We start from the raw sequence: 15,052 nt of genomic DNA on the forward strand, positions 1-15,052 counted from the left end.
TCAAGGGGAGGCTGCATTGGTCACTGGCATAATGTCATTGCAATACATTTGGTTATGGCTGTTATATATGGGCCTGTTCCAGTCGCGCTTCCTAACACCTCTAAACTCCTCCTAGGCTGTTTCCCTGTTCCAGTGGCAGCTCTAGCCCTTACAAAGCGAAGGAGGGCCCTGCTCCAACCTCCTCTATCTTGCCCTCAGAGGAGTTTAGAGGTGATAGGAAGTGCAACTGGAACAGACCCTATGACTGCTATTTTGCTCTTGTCTGTATGGTTGGTGTCGTTAGTGGTTGACGTCTTGACCAGCTGACACCAGAGACAAGTCCTCTGACACCCCACCTCCCTCCTCTCCCACAGAACCAGGTGGAGCTGTTTGACGTGGGTGAGAGCGTGCTGGAGATTCTGATCCGCGAGGGCGCCTACGAGCGGCGCTCGGGCTCTGCCCCCGTCCCCCGTACTCCTCCGGCGGCGGTGGCGGCCCGCCGCTCGGCCAGCCCGCCGCCCGAGCCGCCGCCGCTCACCCCCGGAACTCACGCCGAGGTGCGCGTGGTGTCTGTCACCTCTGTCAGCAGCCTGCACGTGCGGCCCCTGGACACGGAGCCGGTACTGCTGCAGACGCTACAGAGACTGACGGATGCGCTCAATGTCAGCGCCTGCCCGCTGCCCATGGTGCGGGCGTCCGAGGGTTCCCTCTGCGCCGTGTTCAAGGTACGTGTCCGAAAATCCCTCCCCTTCCGTAGTGACGAGCTGGGTGGTAGTGTCATGTGAGTGTGACATGTGAAGGAACAGGAGCAAAATGTGCTTTTATGTAATTATTGTTTGATTCATATTGTATTTCGCTGGAACCTTTTTTAACCATGCAAGGCCTTTTTGTGAACTATAAAGGCTGTCCCATACTGTCTTTTGTTTGTTTGTTTGTTTGTTTTTGCCCTTTCGGTCTGACCATGTTGTCTGGCACAAAAACAGTTTTGGGGCACCAACCACCACCAATTGGTCTCTTGTATCGCCAGGACGCCAGCTACCAGCGCGCCCGTGTGATGAGCGTCGGCCGACGCGACATGAAGGTGCTCTACATCGACCTGGGCACCTCAGAGATCATCCCTGCCGGCGCCGCGTTCGCCCTCGAACAGGACGTCGCCAACTACCCGCCTCAGGTCAGAGCTGGCTGCAGGGCTGGGCGGTCTCTCACCCACCTACCCTCCTCAGGTCATACTAGCTGCAGAGCTGGGCGGCCGCTAGCCACAGCGTGTCTGCGGCGCTGACCGCCTGGTGGCGCTGGGGGTTTGCCATGTGGTACCATGTAGATGTCGTCACTAACGCTTGGACGTCCGCTGCTCTGTTGATCGGGTGCGTTTTTCGATGCTAATATGTGTTGGCAGTGTTGGTGTCATGATTTGGTTGGTGAATTTCTGGAAACGTGTGATAGCACTTTCACTCTTTTGTACGTTTAACGCTGTTCATGTTGAAGCGACGTGTGGCTGTCCGATATGTTTGTATGCCGCCAGAAAGTCCCACCCTCTCTCCCCAGGGTGACCATGAGTGCTGCCTCTCCAAAATATCTCACTGTAGCCCTCCCTCCCCAGGCTGTCCACTGCTGCCTCTCCGGCCTGGAGATGTCCCACGGCACGCCGGAGCTCGTGGAGCAGCTGCGCGCGCTCACTGCCGGTGGACGCCTCCTCTGCGAAGTCCTCGACCAACTGGGAGAGAAGCGTATCGTACGACTCACCGATCTGACTCGCTCGCCGCCCCTGGACGTGGGGGCCATGCTCAGAGGGATGATGTCCGGAGCTCGACGTGTGAAGCAGAGCCCGAGCAAGCTGCCGACGGCTGCCGGGTCACCCAAGCCCCAGCCGGTCGCCGGGTCGCCCAAACCGGCGCCGGCCGCCGTCACCGTGCGCCCGCCGGAGGTGAGTGGGGAGGGGAGGTAGGAGAGAAGATGGATATTCGGTGTGAACTGTGCACTGTGCGAACTATATAGCGACGTGGTGGATCGGATCAGACGGGCCCACAGGCCACAGAACATATAACAACGAGGCTCTGGGGCGATTTACGAGGAATGTGGCTAGTGTGTATGATGAACTTGATTTCTAGCTGGTTTGTGTGTGATGTAAAATTCGACTGTTCTATAAAGATCAAAATGGTAAACAGAGAAAACGGTGAGATGGAAAGCAAAAATTTGGCTTTCATGCCATAGGCTTGACTAGACTGGCATCATTTCCTTCAGCATACTAATACGGCCTATCCACCAGCTCCTGTGCTAACATAATAGCCGTGCCGTTCCCTCCACTGACACCCTAGCACCTCCGCCCCGCTCCGTCCGCCCCGTTCAGGTGGAGCTGGGCCGCCCCGAGCACATCTCCGTGGTCTACGTCGAGTCGGCGGCCGCCTTTTTCGGCCAGCTGCTCTCCGCCGACGTGGACGCCATGTACGACATGGAGGCCGCCATGCAGGAGCGGTACGGAGGCGCAGTGACCCCGCTGAGACCGGCGCCGGTGGGAGCCTTCTGTGTGGGACGGTCCACCATCAATGAGACGTTCTACCGCGCCAAGGTGGGTGCTAGGCACAGGGTTTAGTAACTACTTGTCAGGGTGTGTGCGTGAAAGTAGATAAGAGGTCGCTGCTTGTGTCTCAGAAACCTTCATTGGCAGAGTATCGGCATACATCCCTCAGTCAATGATTAAGGTTGTAGGGAGTGCGAAGGACAGTAATTTGTCAAGAGGAGTGAAGGACATGTACTGCCCTCCCCCCAGCTGTCCGACCTAACCTGACCCCTGCTCTGCCTCAGGTGTCTGACCCGACCTGGCCTGATCTTACCTCTGCTGTCCCCACTTGTCTGACCTGACCTCTATATGCCCCAGGTGTCTGGCCCTCACCTGACCTCTGCTTTGCCCTCAGGTGCTGTTGTCCGCGTCGGACAAGGTGACGATTCAGTACATCGACTACGGCGATCAGGAGTCGAAGGCGCCATCAGAGGTGCTCCCGCTGCTACCAGAGTTCACCAAGCTGCCCCAACTGGGTATGACAACAAACTGCGGCTATATGGCGCAGACGATACTAATTTTGTTGTATAACTGCAGTTGGAGCTCAGTAGACTACCCCAGCTCGGTATGAGAACCTGCTACGACAGGCTGACCCACAGACATCTTGGTAACCGACTTCTTTCATATTGACACGTAACTTCATTAGAGGGATGAATGAGAATGTAGTGGTACGGCCGTGGCTTTCACGACGAGTTGACTAGTCTGTATTGAGATTAAAGCTTTGCCTAGTCTGACCTCCCTCCCCTCTCGTCCACGCAGGGATGTTCTGCTGTCTGGCCGGCGGCGAGTCGGTGCCGGAGGACACGTTCTCCCGGCTGGTGCAGGACCAGACACTGCTCGTCCTCCCCGTGTTCGGCTCGGGCGACCACTACCGCGTCACGCTGCCGCCCTGCTCCGAGAACCAGCCGCTGCTGGCGCAGCTCAAACCGTTCGGCATCGCTGCGGCCTCCGTGCCGCCGCCCAGTGAGTCAGATACCGCCGGGCACAGGTGGAGGAGGTAGAGGTCTGCTGAGCAGGGACGTGACTTGTTCTATTATTGTGTTGGAGGACCTCAATGTTTGCAGTTTGGAGACGGAATGATTTCTGAATCTCAGAATATTAAGTTCTTATTAATGTCTTACCAAGTTCAATTTCCTTTGTGCCATTGAATATGCCAAGGCTTTGGATATGCCGAAGAACCGAAAGGTCAATTAGCTTACATACCTTTCCCTCTCTTTGATGAGACCCTGCATCAATTTGTCAGCGTCTTATCTCCTAAACAGTGCTGCGATTCTCAAGTGACCGTATATCGTCCGAATTCAGAGTTACTCACGATCTCTGTCTGATTCCAGAGTCGCCGGCAGCCACTAACGGCAGTGTGTCGTCTCCGTCGCCTCGGCCGCCGTCCAGCTCTCCAGTGGCCACCACTGGCCAGCCGTCTGAGCCCGTCAAACTGACCGAGCCGCAGCTGCCCGTCGGACTGTTCAAGGTCTGTCACTGACCGACGGCAGTGGATACGATACGAGTGGAAAAGATATCCGATTGACTGGGAGTATTGTGGCAGTCTGGAACCTTCGATGCCGTCAGGGCGCTTGCACCATGTAACTGTTTTCATAGGTGATCCGCAAGCCTTGTCCAATGAACATCCATGATCACAGATGAAGACCGGCTTTTCTTGACTTCAGTTTTTATGGCACCATTTTTTTTTCGTTTGGCCGCCAGGCGCCAGTCAATACCACCACTTCCTTCTCTCCCTCCTTCACAGGACGTGACCGTGGTGCACGCCGTCTCTCCGTCCGAGTTCTACGTGCGCCTGCGGGAGCACTCTGACTCGCTGGCTCGGCTGGAGGCTGAACTGGCCTCGTACGGGACGGCGGCTCCGGCGCCTGTGACCCCCCAGCAGACGGTGGCTGTAGAAACTGCCGCCGGCTGGCGACGCGGACGGGTCAACGGGAGGAAAATCGATCAGGTGAGACGTTTTAGCAGCGAGGGAATGGTGCTGAAGCAGAGTGTGTTCGAGGTGGGGGGGGGGGGGGGGGGAGAACGGTTATAGGATAACCTCGGGACTTACAGACCGCCGCGGGCTGGCGACGGGGATGGGTCAACGGCAGGAAAATCGATCAGGTGAGGACGGAATGGAAACGGAGAGCTGGGGTGGGGAAGGATAGAGGTCAGGGCTGGGTGCAGCTGTGGTCGAGTGGGGACAGGCGTCAGGGTTAGTGGGATGTTATGAGCTCGAGTCGGTTGATGATTTGTTCCCATTTAGCTAGACCACAGCCTTGCTCTAGCTTCCTGATAGTGAAAGTCTGTGACCATGCCATTTTGCCTAGCATCGCGCTTCTAACTACTCTCCCACGTCCCACAGGCGTCACTATTCCAGATTCCTTCAATGCTGAACAGCAGCTCAGGGAGGCGGTGTCTAAATGTCTTTTTCCCCTTATGCTATCTCCTTACACTGCCGCTTCCCTCAGGTATCCGTGTTCCTGCTGGACAGCAGGGAGATGGTGTCTATCCCCCTGGCACTGAATTCTCCTCCCTTCCTCAGGTCTCTGTCTTCCTGCTGGACAGCGGGGAGACTGTCTCTGTACCGATGTCGTCTGTCCGACTGCTCCGCCCAGAGCACGCCCGGCTGCCGGCCCAGGCCATCCTCTGCTGCGCCAAGGGAGCCCGGCCGAGCGGTAATGGAGGCTGGACTGATGAGGAGGTACGGGTCACGGGCGCGGGCCTCAGATGTAGAGTGCACTTTAAGTTCTATCGAGGTACAGCCCACCGCTAAAGTAATGTGCGGTTTTGCCAATCTCAACGGATGGCTTTGACTGGCGATTTGTTTAATGCGGAGTGATCGAAAAGAAGATGTCAATAGACAAAGTTGCAGCTGCAAGGGTGACGATACGTGTAAGCTACATTCAACGTTTCATTGTAGTCTGGCTAATCGTTCCTAAGCTTCAGAAGCAGAACATACCCATGACTGAAACCGCACATTACTTCTACTGTGGACTGTACACTGGCGTAATGTCTTCGCTGATAAGTGGTTGTTTGGGCTACCTAACGGCATGTCCAATAGCTTTATCCTGTCGGTGATAGGTGTTTTTAGAAAAGTATGTCATGCCTCGTTACACAAGTTGACATTCTCTTTCTTATCGGATCAGGTGCCATTTCTTGTCATCCTTTGATGACATGAGTAACTTGTACAGAAAAATCAGAGGCAAAGGTATTGTGGCCTTTTTTACTCTTCTCTCCAAACACCCTCCCATAGTATGTCAGCACCACCTCACCATAGCCGCCCTCCTCCACCAGACGACCCAATTCCGCGGCTCGGTGGCTGGCCGCAGTTTCCTGGCGCGCGCCGAGGAAGCGCGTCCCGGCGCGCCTGCCGTGGTGACGCTGGCCCAGGCAGAACCGGTGCGAGCGACTGCTCTGCTCCACCCGGGCTCGGGACAGCAGTCGCCGCGGTCATCCGATACCAACAACAATACGACCAAGCGCACCTCGCCGCCGCCCCGCGCCGATCAGGTTAGAGAGAAAGGATGATTGTGGGAATGGAGGGAGGATGTAGCTAGTGGGAGGAGTGATCAGATGCGCGATAGAGTGAGAAATGAGTGAAGGTGAGCGGAAGAGAGGTAAGCATTCTGTCAGAGGTGAGACATATGTGAGTCATGGAGTGGATGAGGTGAGTTACGGAGTGAATGCTGAGTTACATGAGTTATGTGTTGGGGAGATAAGCTGTCGGAGCGGGTGTAGACACGGCATGTCGCCTCCAGCTGCTGGCCTTTTTGATTCAAAACTAGTTCCTTAGAGGGGATAGTAACCGGATCTAGTCGCCATTTCGCTGGAATTTGAAATCCATGGGCCTCGTCATCGGGTCATTGTAATCAGGCGGGCATATTCAGAACTTGCACGGCAAATTCGTTGGGGTTCTTAGCATGATTACGAGCGAGCGAGCGCAGCGAGCGAAGTGATTCTTTTCAATATAACGGAAAAATCTCAGTATGAGCGGCCCGGCCCGGCCCGGCCCGGCCTGTAACGCTTTTGAGAGGCTTATATCTCAGCAACCGCTGGACCGATTGGCCTGCGGTCTTTTTTGTTGGGTAGCCCCATCCCTTCTACCCCGTAATTGACTACTTTTGATACATCTCAGTGACCGTCGTGGCACGTGCCACGTGAAAAGTCAAGGGTGTTCAAGCTGTTTTGCAAAAGTAGTGATTTTGAGAGGCTCATATCTCAGCAGCCGCTTGGGCGATTGACTTGCGGTAATTTTTGTAGGGTAGCAGCATCCCTTCTACCCAAAATAGGATACTCTCGATGCATGTGGGTCACCCCCAGTGCACGTGCAAAATACAACAATAAGAGGTGCCAAATTTGTTCCCATTAACTCGGTAATTACTGGGGCGATTTCGCTGAAACTTGGCATACAGGTAGGCACCCACCAGGCAATGCATTCCCATGTGTTGCGGTTAGGGTGCTACTGCACGTGCGCACGTGCAGGGGGCGTTTCCAGATCTCGAGAACGGTTGGGCCGATTGCGCTCAAATTTGGTACACGGTTGGGGACCAGTTAGTAGGGTGCCGTGCAAAAGTCATTTCGGACCCCGTTTGCACGTGCGCACGTGCAGAATGCCGCTTCCAGATCTCAGGAACGGCTGGGCCGATTGCGTTCAAATTTGGCACACCGCTAGCGACCGGTGAGAAGGGTGCTTTGCGCAAGCCTGTTGGAAGCAACCTCTCGCCCTTCCGCACGTGCAGGGCTCACTATCTCGCTCGCTCGTTCTTCGCCCAAAAGGCGTTTTACTGGTACTACTACACTTTCTTTACTTGTGGCGCCGGGGTCTCCTTTGCTCTGCTCGCTCGGTCGGCGTTGGACGCTCTCTTTGCTCTTTCCACCACAGGATGTGCTTCAAACCATCGTTCACACGGTCACGTCCAATGGGCACGGAGGGGTCGATCTTGAGAAGCGATGCAAGCTCCTCGACCTACTCCTCAAGGCAAGTGTAGAGGCGCTTCTAATGGTAAAACACTTGGTGACGGGATCCAGGTATTGGGAGGTTTGAGGTCCACTCTTCGGCAATTTTCTAGTGACATCCACCGTAGTGTAGATTGGAACGCATGCTTAGCTCTAGCTTTGGGCGCCTTTTTGTCGCGAAGCGTTGAATCGAAGTTGCTGGTCAAAATCACGAGGACTCACGCCCGCACAAATTGTTGTTCGGTCACTTTTATTTCAACTAATCGAAGGGGAATGGAGTGCTGCTGTAGAATTCGAGCCTCGAAAAGGTGTTAAGTTCGTTGCTTCCTCCAACTAAGTAGAGTTGTACAGCTTTTGTACTTTTATAGTATGCCAATCTGCGACTTTCTGCCAATTTGCGACATGACTTTCTTTGGAATATGGAAGACGCGCTTTTAGTTGTTATGTATCAGGTCAGAAGATTATATTTGCTTGTTCCATGCTCCCATCAGTTCAAGGTTTGTTACATTGTTCTGCAACATAACTGTTGTGATGGCAGAGTACTTGCTAACACTGTGTTCTCGACATGCACCTGACCAATTTGTGTTCTCTCGTCTGTCCCCAGGACCCCAACTGGCGGGACAAGTCCACCGCGGTGCCTCCGCCTTCTGCCAGCTCAGGCCCCGGGTGGCGGTCGTCCGACTCACGACCCAACGGTGGTCTGCGCGCCGCCGAGCGCCGCTCCTCGGGCAGCTCCGCCCCCGCCCCCTCCCCGCGGCCGCCCAAACCCTCGACCACCTCCGCCGCCGCTCCCGCCGCCGCCCCAGCCGCCCCAGCCGCCCCAGAGGAGGACTCGGAGCCGCGCCTCGAGCGGTTTGTCGGGAAGATGCGAATGGACGACCCGGCAGAGTACGCGCCCGTCAGCCGCTCCTCCGCCGGTCGGGGCGACGGAGACAGCTCCAGCGGTCGTCCCTCCTCCCGAGCTAACGGTGGTGACACTCGCAAACCGGCCCCGCCGGCTCCGGCCCGAGTGGAAATCCCGACCCACAGTGCCACCATCACACGCCGGCCGGTGCCGCCGGGCGCTCCCCTGGCGGTGACACCCACGTGGGTGTCGGGCTTGGCACGGTTCTACGTGCAGCGGTGCCCGGCTGAGCCGGAGTTCACGAGTCTGATGGAGGAGATGCAGAGGTTCTACAGTGGACTGCGGGCGGAGGATGGCCAGGAGACGCAGCCGCAGACGGGACGACCGGTGGCCGCCAGGTGCGTGCGGGGGAGGGAAGGCAGCAATACAAATCCTTTACCGAACGTGGTGTCTGATGGACGTAGCACGAATGCACAAACTTTTTGACGCCCCACTCAATGCTCCTGAACTGGTTGTGCCTGTTTTCTTTTCCACGGGACTCTCTAACGTAACTTGCGCCATCCATATTTAGGTTGTGGTTCACACTTTGGGCCCATATGCTTTGTCACCTGCCTCAAGTTAACAGCCGACGCCTAGTATCTCGCCCTGACCTGTCCCAACTTTTTGCCCGACCCTACCTCCCTGCACACTGACCTGACCTCCCCTACCCTGAGTTGCCTTGATTCTCACCCGACCCGGCCCCGTCGCTCAGGTTTACGGACGGCGCGTGGTACCGCGCTCTGGTTCGCTCCGTCTCGCCCACCGAGCTGCGGGTACTGTTTGTGGACTACGGTAACTGCGAGGTGGTGCCCCGCCGGGAGGTCAAACGGCTCAAGGAGGAACACTGCCGGCTGCCCGCGCAGGCCTACAGGTCAGTGGATACGCGCCGGTGTTCTCTGATGACCGGAGGGGCATGGTGGGGACAAGGAGGTGAAGGACTCGATCAAAATATGATGTAGACTTACGTGATGGAAAGTTGGCGTATTGTAATGTGAAGCTTGGCTTCACCAGTCCGTTTGGATTTCCAATCGCATCAGAAGAAAGCGGGCGCGAGATGTTAAATATTACGATTTGCAGTCGCATCCCTTTCTTATGTTTGGTTTGTTGGACTTTTGATTACGGAGCGAGCGAAGCGAGCGTAGTCTTTCCTTAGATTAACGGAAATTTCTGAGTATGAGCGGCCGGCCGGCCGGCCGGCCGTGCGGACGCTTTTGCGAGGCTTATATCTCAGCAACCACTTGACCGATTTACACGCGGTAATTTTTGTAGGGTAGCTTCATTCCTTCTACCAAGTATTGGACTATTCCCGATGCATGTAGGTGACCCCTTATGCACGTGCCACGTGCAAAACGAAGAGGTGTCCGTTTTGTAATTGTTGCAATATCTCGGTAACTACTTGGCCGATTGTGCTGAAAGTTGGCATGTAGGTAGGCACCCACTAGGCGCTGCATATCCATGTGCTAGAGTTGGGGTGCTGCTGCACGTGCGCACGTGCAGGGGTCGTTTCCAGATCTCGAGAACGGCTGGACCGATTGCGCTCAAATTTGGTACACGGTTAGGGACCAGTTAGTAGGGTGCCGTGCACAAGTCAGTTGGGACCCATTTTGCACGTGCGCACGTGCAGGGTGCCGCTTCCAGATCTCGAGAACGGCTGGGCCGATTGTGCTCAAATTTGGCATATTGCTAGAGACCGGTTAGTAGGGTGCCGTGCTCAATTCAGTTGGAGGTACCCCTCGAAATTTCGCACGTGCAAGGCCCACCCTCTCGCTCGCTCCGTTAGTCGCCCCAAAAGGCGTTATACTGGTGGTAATTTGTATGGGTTCTCACTGATCTCATTTGTCTTTCTCCGTTCGTACTCTGTGAGTCATGGATCGGCCGAAGTGCGATCCACAGCACCCTGTAGGAGTCCCTGGCTGACCTCCCCGTCTGTTACCCTCAGCTGCCGCTTCGCTGGTGTGGAGCCGACCGGCGGACAGTGGAAGACACTCGACGAGAAACAGCTGGCCAAGTACTTCAACGGAGACATGACGGTAAGGACATAGTAACACTGGCGGGGTGGGTGTGAGACGGATCAGGCCTATTGCCCGATCTCGCCGGTCCGGTCGTGGGTTGGATGTTAGGAATCAGGAACGGGGGTTGCTAGGAACCGGAACGAGTGGTGCTGGCAGCCATCCAATGGTAGTGCTAGTCCTGCTCTGTATTATAAACGTTTTGCGGGTTTTGCCGGATTCTGCTGCGCTATAGCATGTGGCTTTACTGGGCTCGTCAGAATGCATTCGAGTTCTTCATTTATACAGCAAAAATCACGACGTGATTGGCAACTCAACACCTTTGACGTGATCCGACCTGGACTCTTCCATAGAACCAAGATAAAGGGTTATGTTACTCACCTCTACGTCGACCGGACGCATCTGACCCTTCTCTCTTCACGTCCTACATTTGCAGGTGACAGCGTCATCCGACGCCTCTGGCTCTGTTACTGCCGTGGAGGTGACCCTGTCGGGTCAGAAGGTCACTGACATGCTGGTGGCAGACGGCCTGGCCGTCAGACCCCAGCCCGGACAGACTCTCAAACAGCAGCGTGAGTGGTGGCGTTTGGGGCAGGGAAGGGAAATAAGATGCACACGAGATGTAGATAATATGGTAGGTTAATGTGCCAGAATGTGATTTGTAGATAGTATAAGACGAAGTTGTTGACAATATTGGTTCGTCCGTCTTCAAAGAGGGTGACGGTATGTAATCTTGGTAATAATTGTCTCTGGTGCAGGCAATAATGCCAACAACATTGCTTACCACCCGAACCATATTGGTGTTTCGTGAGTATGATTCAATCAGCCAGTAACTTCACCCTTTGTGTGCTCTGTCCAGAAATCGCTAACGTCGCCCTGAGCCTCAACCGCAGTGTCCGTACCGTACCGCACAAATGTACAGTCCACAGCAGAAGTAATGTACTGTGGTTTCAGTCATGGGTGTGTTCTGCTTCTGAAGCTTAGGAACGATTAGCCAGACTACAATGAAACTTTGAATGTAGCTTATATGTATCGTCACCCTTGCAGCTGCAACTTTAGCTATTGACATCTTCTTTTCGATCACTCCGCATTAAACAATCGCCAGTCAAAGCCAACCGTTGAGATTGGTAAAACCCTACATTACTTTAGCGGTGGGCTGTACCATTCTTCCACTGACCCTGCGGTAACCCCTCTCTGGACTCTGTCCCCGCAGACCTGGGTCCGTTCACCTGCCTGCCGAACCCGTTCCGTTCGGGCGACAAACTGGCCGTGTTTGTGTCGTACATCGTCTCTCCTGACCGACTGTACTGCCAGCTGAGTGAACGGGCCGCCGACATCGAGCAGCTCGAGACACAGATCGAAACGGCCGTGGCCGACGGAGGAAAGGTACGAAATTGTTGGACGAGTTGGGTCAGTTGGCACCCTTAGTGGCCCGCGGGCTCAGCTGCAATTAGTCATTTTTGGTTGATTTGGAAGAGGTAAGGGATGAGCCACCTGAGTGTGACGCTGCTCGTTGTTAGGGGCTCGATGGAAGGTTTAAATCAAATATTGAAGATTGACGTATGCATTTCCGCATCTCTGGATTGTTCCATGGCTATATTTGGGCAATTATGTTCTCAATTCTACTGATTCTGTAATCTTTTGCCACTTTGGGCCCCCTGGTAGTCGCCGCTTCTGTCACGACTGTGGCCCTGCTCTGCCAGTCGCGGTCGACAGTTGTAATGTGTAGCGCGCTCACTAGATGTCTCTCCGCAGTCACTGGGCGGTTCGGCTGCGGCCGGCGCCGGCTGCCTGGCTCCGTTCGACGGCACCTTTTACCGCGGCGTGGTGGTGGAGAGGAAGGGAGACGACGCCGCCGTCCACTTTGTCGACTACGGGAACACAGAGACCGTGCCGGCCGCACAGGTAAATATGTATGGTGTACTGGGAGGGGGCGAAAAACGGGGACTGGACTTTTGATCCTCCCACCGTTTTGTCCATTTTCCATCAGTCAGTATCTTCTCCACGCCTCAACCCCCTGCTCCGGACTGGACGGTCACCTTCATCAGACGCGAGCGGCTTCTCCGAAACGGTCCCATCGTGCAGTGGGATGACCGTTGGCGGGGCTGGTCGGCTAGCTGTCCAGTGTCCATGTGACGGCCTAAGCCCCGACGGCCCACCAGGGTGGTCGTCCGGGCTAACGTCTCTCCTATTCGTTTTGTCATTTATGCTTATGAATTTCTGTAATGCCCGACTTTTGCCAACTTCCCACTAGGTGCAGGACTGCGCCAGCATGTGCTGCAGCCTACTAGAGAGAACAGCACACTGGACTTAGTGCTGACGAACATCAGCGGGGTGCAGTGTGACTCTGATGTCGGTTATTTTGACTCTGACCATAATCAGGTCACGGCGACATTTACAGTGCCTCGGACGGGCTGCGCTCGTGTGACACGCAGCACTGCTCTTAACTATCGGCGAGCAGACTTTGACGGTCTGAGGCATGCACTGCGGCTCTTACCATGGAATATGCTAGATGATCTTGCTGTTGATGACGCTGTTGAACTGTTTTATGAGTGGACTGACGCGGCAATATCAGATCACATTCCGGTGGTGACTCTGAAGGCTCGCTACCCACCATGGTTCGATGCAGATGTTAAGCGAGCGTTGCGCCAAAAAGAGATTGCCCACCGCCACAAGAAACAGTCACCTACCGATGAACGGATTAAACGGTTTGCAACCTGTAGGACCCAGTTTAAGAGTTTAGTCCTGTCCAAGTACCGCAGATACATGTTGCACATCGTCGATGACTTCAAGAACAACTCGAAACGGTTCTGGTCTCTGTTAAAATCCGTAAAGTCTTCAAAAAATGTTTCTGTTCTGAAATGTGATGGTAGAATTATGTCTGACGATCGTGATAGAGCCGAATGTCTGAGTCGTGCGTTTGCTGCAAAATTTTCTGACCCAGCTGTCGTTCATGACTTACCTGTGGCACCGAGTTATGACGTAGATAGTCTGTCAAGGTTTGTTGTGAGCAGTGACAAAGTTGGAAACATTCTACTTACCCTTGATGTGCATAAGGCTTGTGGACCAGACGGTCTTAGTGGTAGAATTTTGAAGGAGTGTGCAGCAGAGTTCACTGTGTCGATCACAAAACTCATTCGACTTTCGCTGAGCCAGGGCACCTTTCCTAGAGTCTGGAAACGCGCGTACGTTACCCCGGTTCACAAGAAGGGTGACCGCAAAAATCCCAGCAACTATCGCCCGGTTTCCCTCTTGCCGATTTGTTCCAAAATATGTGAGCGCATCATATGTGACCAAGTGATTCAACACGTGTCGCCCGTTTTATCCTCAGCACAGCACGGTTTTTTAGCAGGACGTTCATGCGAGACCAATCTTACCTGTCTTGTCGATCAGCTGTGGCGTTCGATAGCCGAGGGGGCTCAGACTGACGTAGTTTATACGGACTATTCGTCGGCTTTTACTATAGTGTTGACCACTCTCTGCTTTTACATAAGCTACAGAAGTTATACCATTTGTCTGGTGCCGCTCTCAATTGGTTCCGTTCTTACCTGAGTAGGAGAGAGCAGAGTGTAGTGTTGAACGGCAAGTGTTCTGACTGGGTGCGTGTGAAGTCAGGAGTGCCGGAGGGCAGCATATGTGGGCCAATCCTGTTCGTCTTATTTTGCAACGACGCCCCTCTCGACATATCTTCTGGGTGCCTGATGTATGCAGATGATCTGAAATTGTACCGTCGCATTCGAACTGCTAGTGACTCTTTGGCTCTTCAAGCAGACGTAGATAAATTGTGTCTTTGGTCAGGTACGTGGAAGTTAGCTTTGAACCCATCTAAATGCAAAAGTATCACGTTCACACTTCGTGGAAAGCCTGTAGATACGGCGGTACTGCACTGGAACGTGTGAGCCAGATGCGTGATCTTGGTGTTCTGCTTGACTCAAAGTTGACATTCGGCCCCCACATTGATGAACTTGTAAGAAAGGTAAACCGCGCCTTGGGCATGTACTTGAGGTCGCTTCAGAGTTATCGAGCTCCCCCCGGCCGTAGGCTACCGCCAGGACCTATATTGACAGGTTTCAATGCCCACATTCGTGCAATCATGGAATTCGGTTGCGTGATATGGGGCGGAGCAGCAAAAACTCATATTGCGAGATTGGAGCGTATCCAACACAAGTTCCTGATGTGGTTGGGCAGGCATTCAAACAGTCCATGTGCTTCTCTTGACTATACTGATCTGCTTCGTCATTTTGGTGTCTTGCGAATTGACCAGCGGCTTGTTCTGAATGACTTGAACTTCGTGCAGAACGTGTTCACCGGCAGGATCGACTCCGGTGACATTCTTGCGATGTTTTCACTCGCTGTACCATCGCGAACTCGTTCCAAGGCTGTGCTGTATGTGCCTGCAGCAAGGGTTGACACAATCAGAAACGGTTTGTTCTGTCGCTTGCCACGAGCTGTGAACAGTCTATGTGAGAAACGGCCCACTGCTGACCTGTTCGGATCCCGGGCGGCGTTTAGAAGTCAGGTGAAGGCATTCGTATCGAGCCTGTAACCTTATTTATACATGTGCTAGTTAGACATAGGTAGGTGTGTGAAAATGTGACGTATATTTATGCTTGTGACTCCGTCTGTAAATGGGGTGCACCTGTGGACGGTATATTCCAATACACAATACACAATTGTCCCGCTCTA

General features: G+C 54.2%; 1 protein-coding gene across 2 annotated transcripts in view; it reads left to right on the plus strand.

Annotated features, from left to right (window-relative positions):
- The window catches only part of LOC122391899, a 43,484-nt gene that overhangs the window by 17,585 nt on the left and 10,847 nt on the right, over positions 1-15,052 (plus strand). For both annotated transcript variants that reach the window (XM_043386225.1, XM_043386226.1), the window contains exons 9-22: positions 354-704; positions 1,007-1,150; positions 1,580-1,903; positions 2,327-2,545; positions 2,892-3,012; positions 3,296-3,499; positions 3,868-4,004; positions 4,281-4,484; positions 5,061-5,219; positions 5,813-6,028; positions 8,079-8,716; positions 9,070-9,228; positions 10,297-10,387; positions 10,803-10,938. In XM_043386225.1, coding sequence (XP_043242160.1) covers positions 354-704; positions 1,007-1,150; positions 1,580-1,903; positions 2,327-2,545; positions 2,892-3,012; positions 3,296-3,499; positions 3,868-4,004; positions 4,281-4,484; positions 5,061-5,219; positions 5,813-6,028; positions 8,079-8,716; positions 9,070-9,228; positions 10,297-10,387; positions 10,803-10,938 — 3,103 coding nt within the window. The remainder of the gene's footprint in view (positions 1-353; positions 705-1,006; positions 1,151-1,579; positions 1,904-2,326; positions 2,546-2,891; positions 3,013-3,295; positions 3,500-3,867; positions 4,005-4,280; positions 4,485-5,060; positions 5,220-5,812; positions 6,029-8,078; positions 8,717-9,069; positions 9,229-10,296; positions 10,388-10,802; positions 10,939-15,052) is intronic.

Source organism: Amphibalanus amphitrite, unplaced genomic scaffold (assembly GCF_019059575.1).
Source record: "Amphibalanus amphitrite isolate SeventyFive unplaced genomic scaffold, NRLGWU_Aamphi_draft 000460F_arrow, whole genome shotgun sequence".
NCBI lineage: Eukaryota > Metazoa > Arthropoda > Thecostraca > Balanomorpha > Balanidae > Amphibalanus > Amphibalanus amphitrite.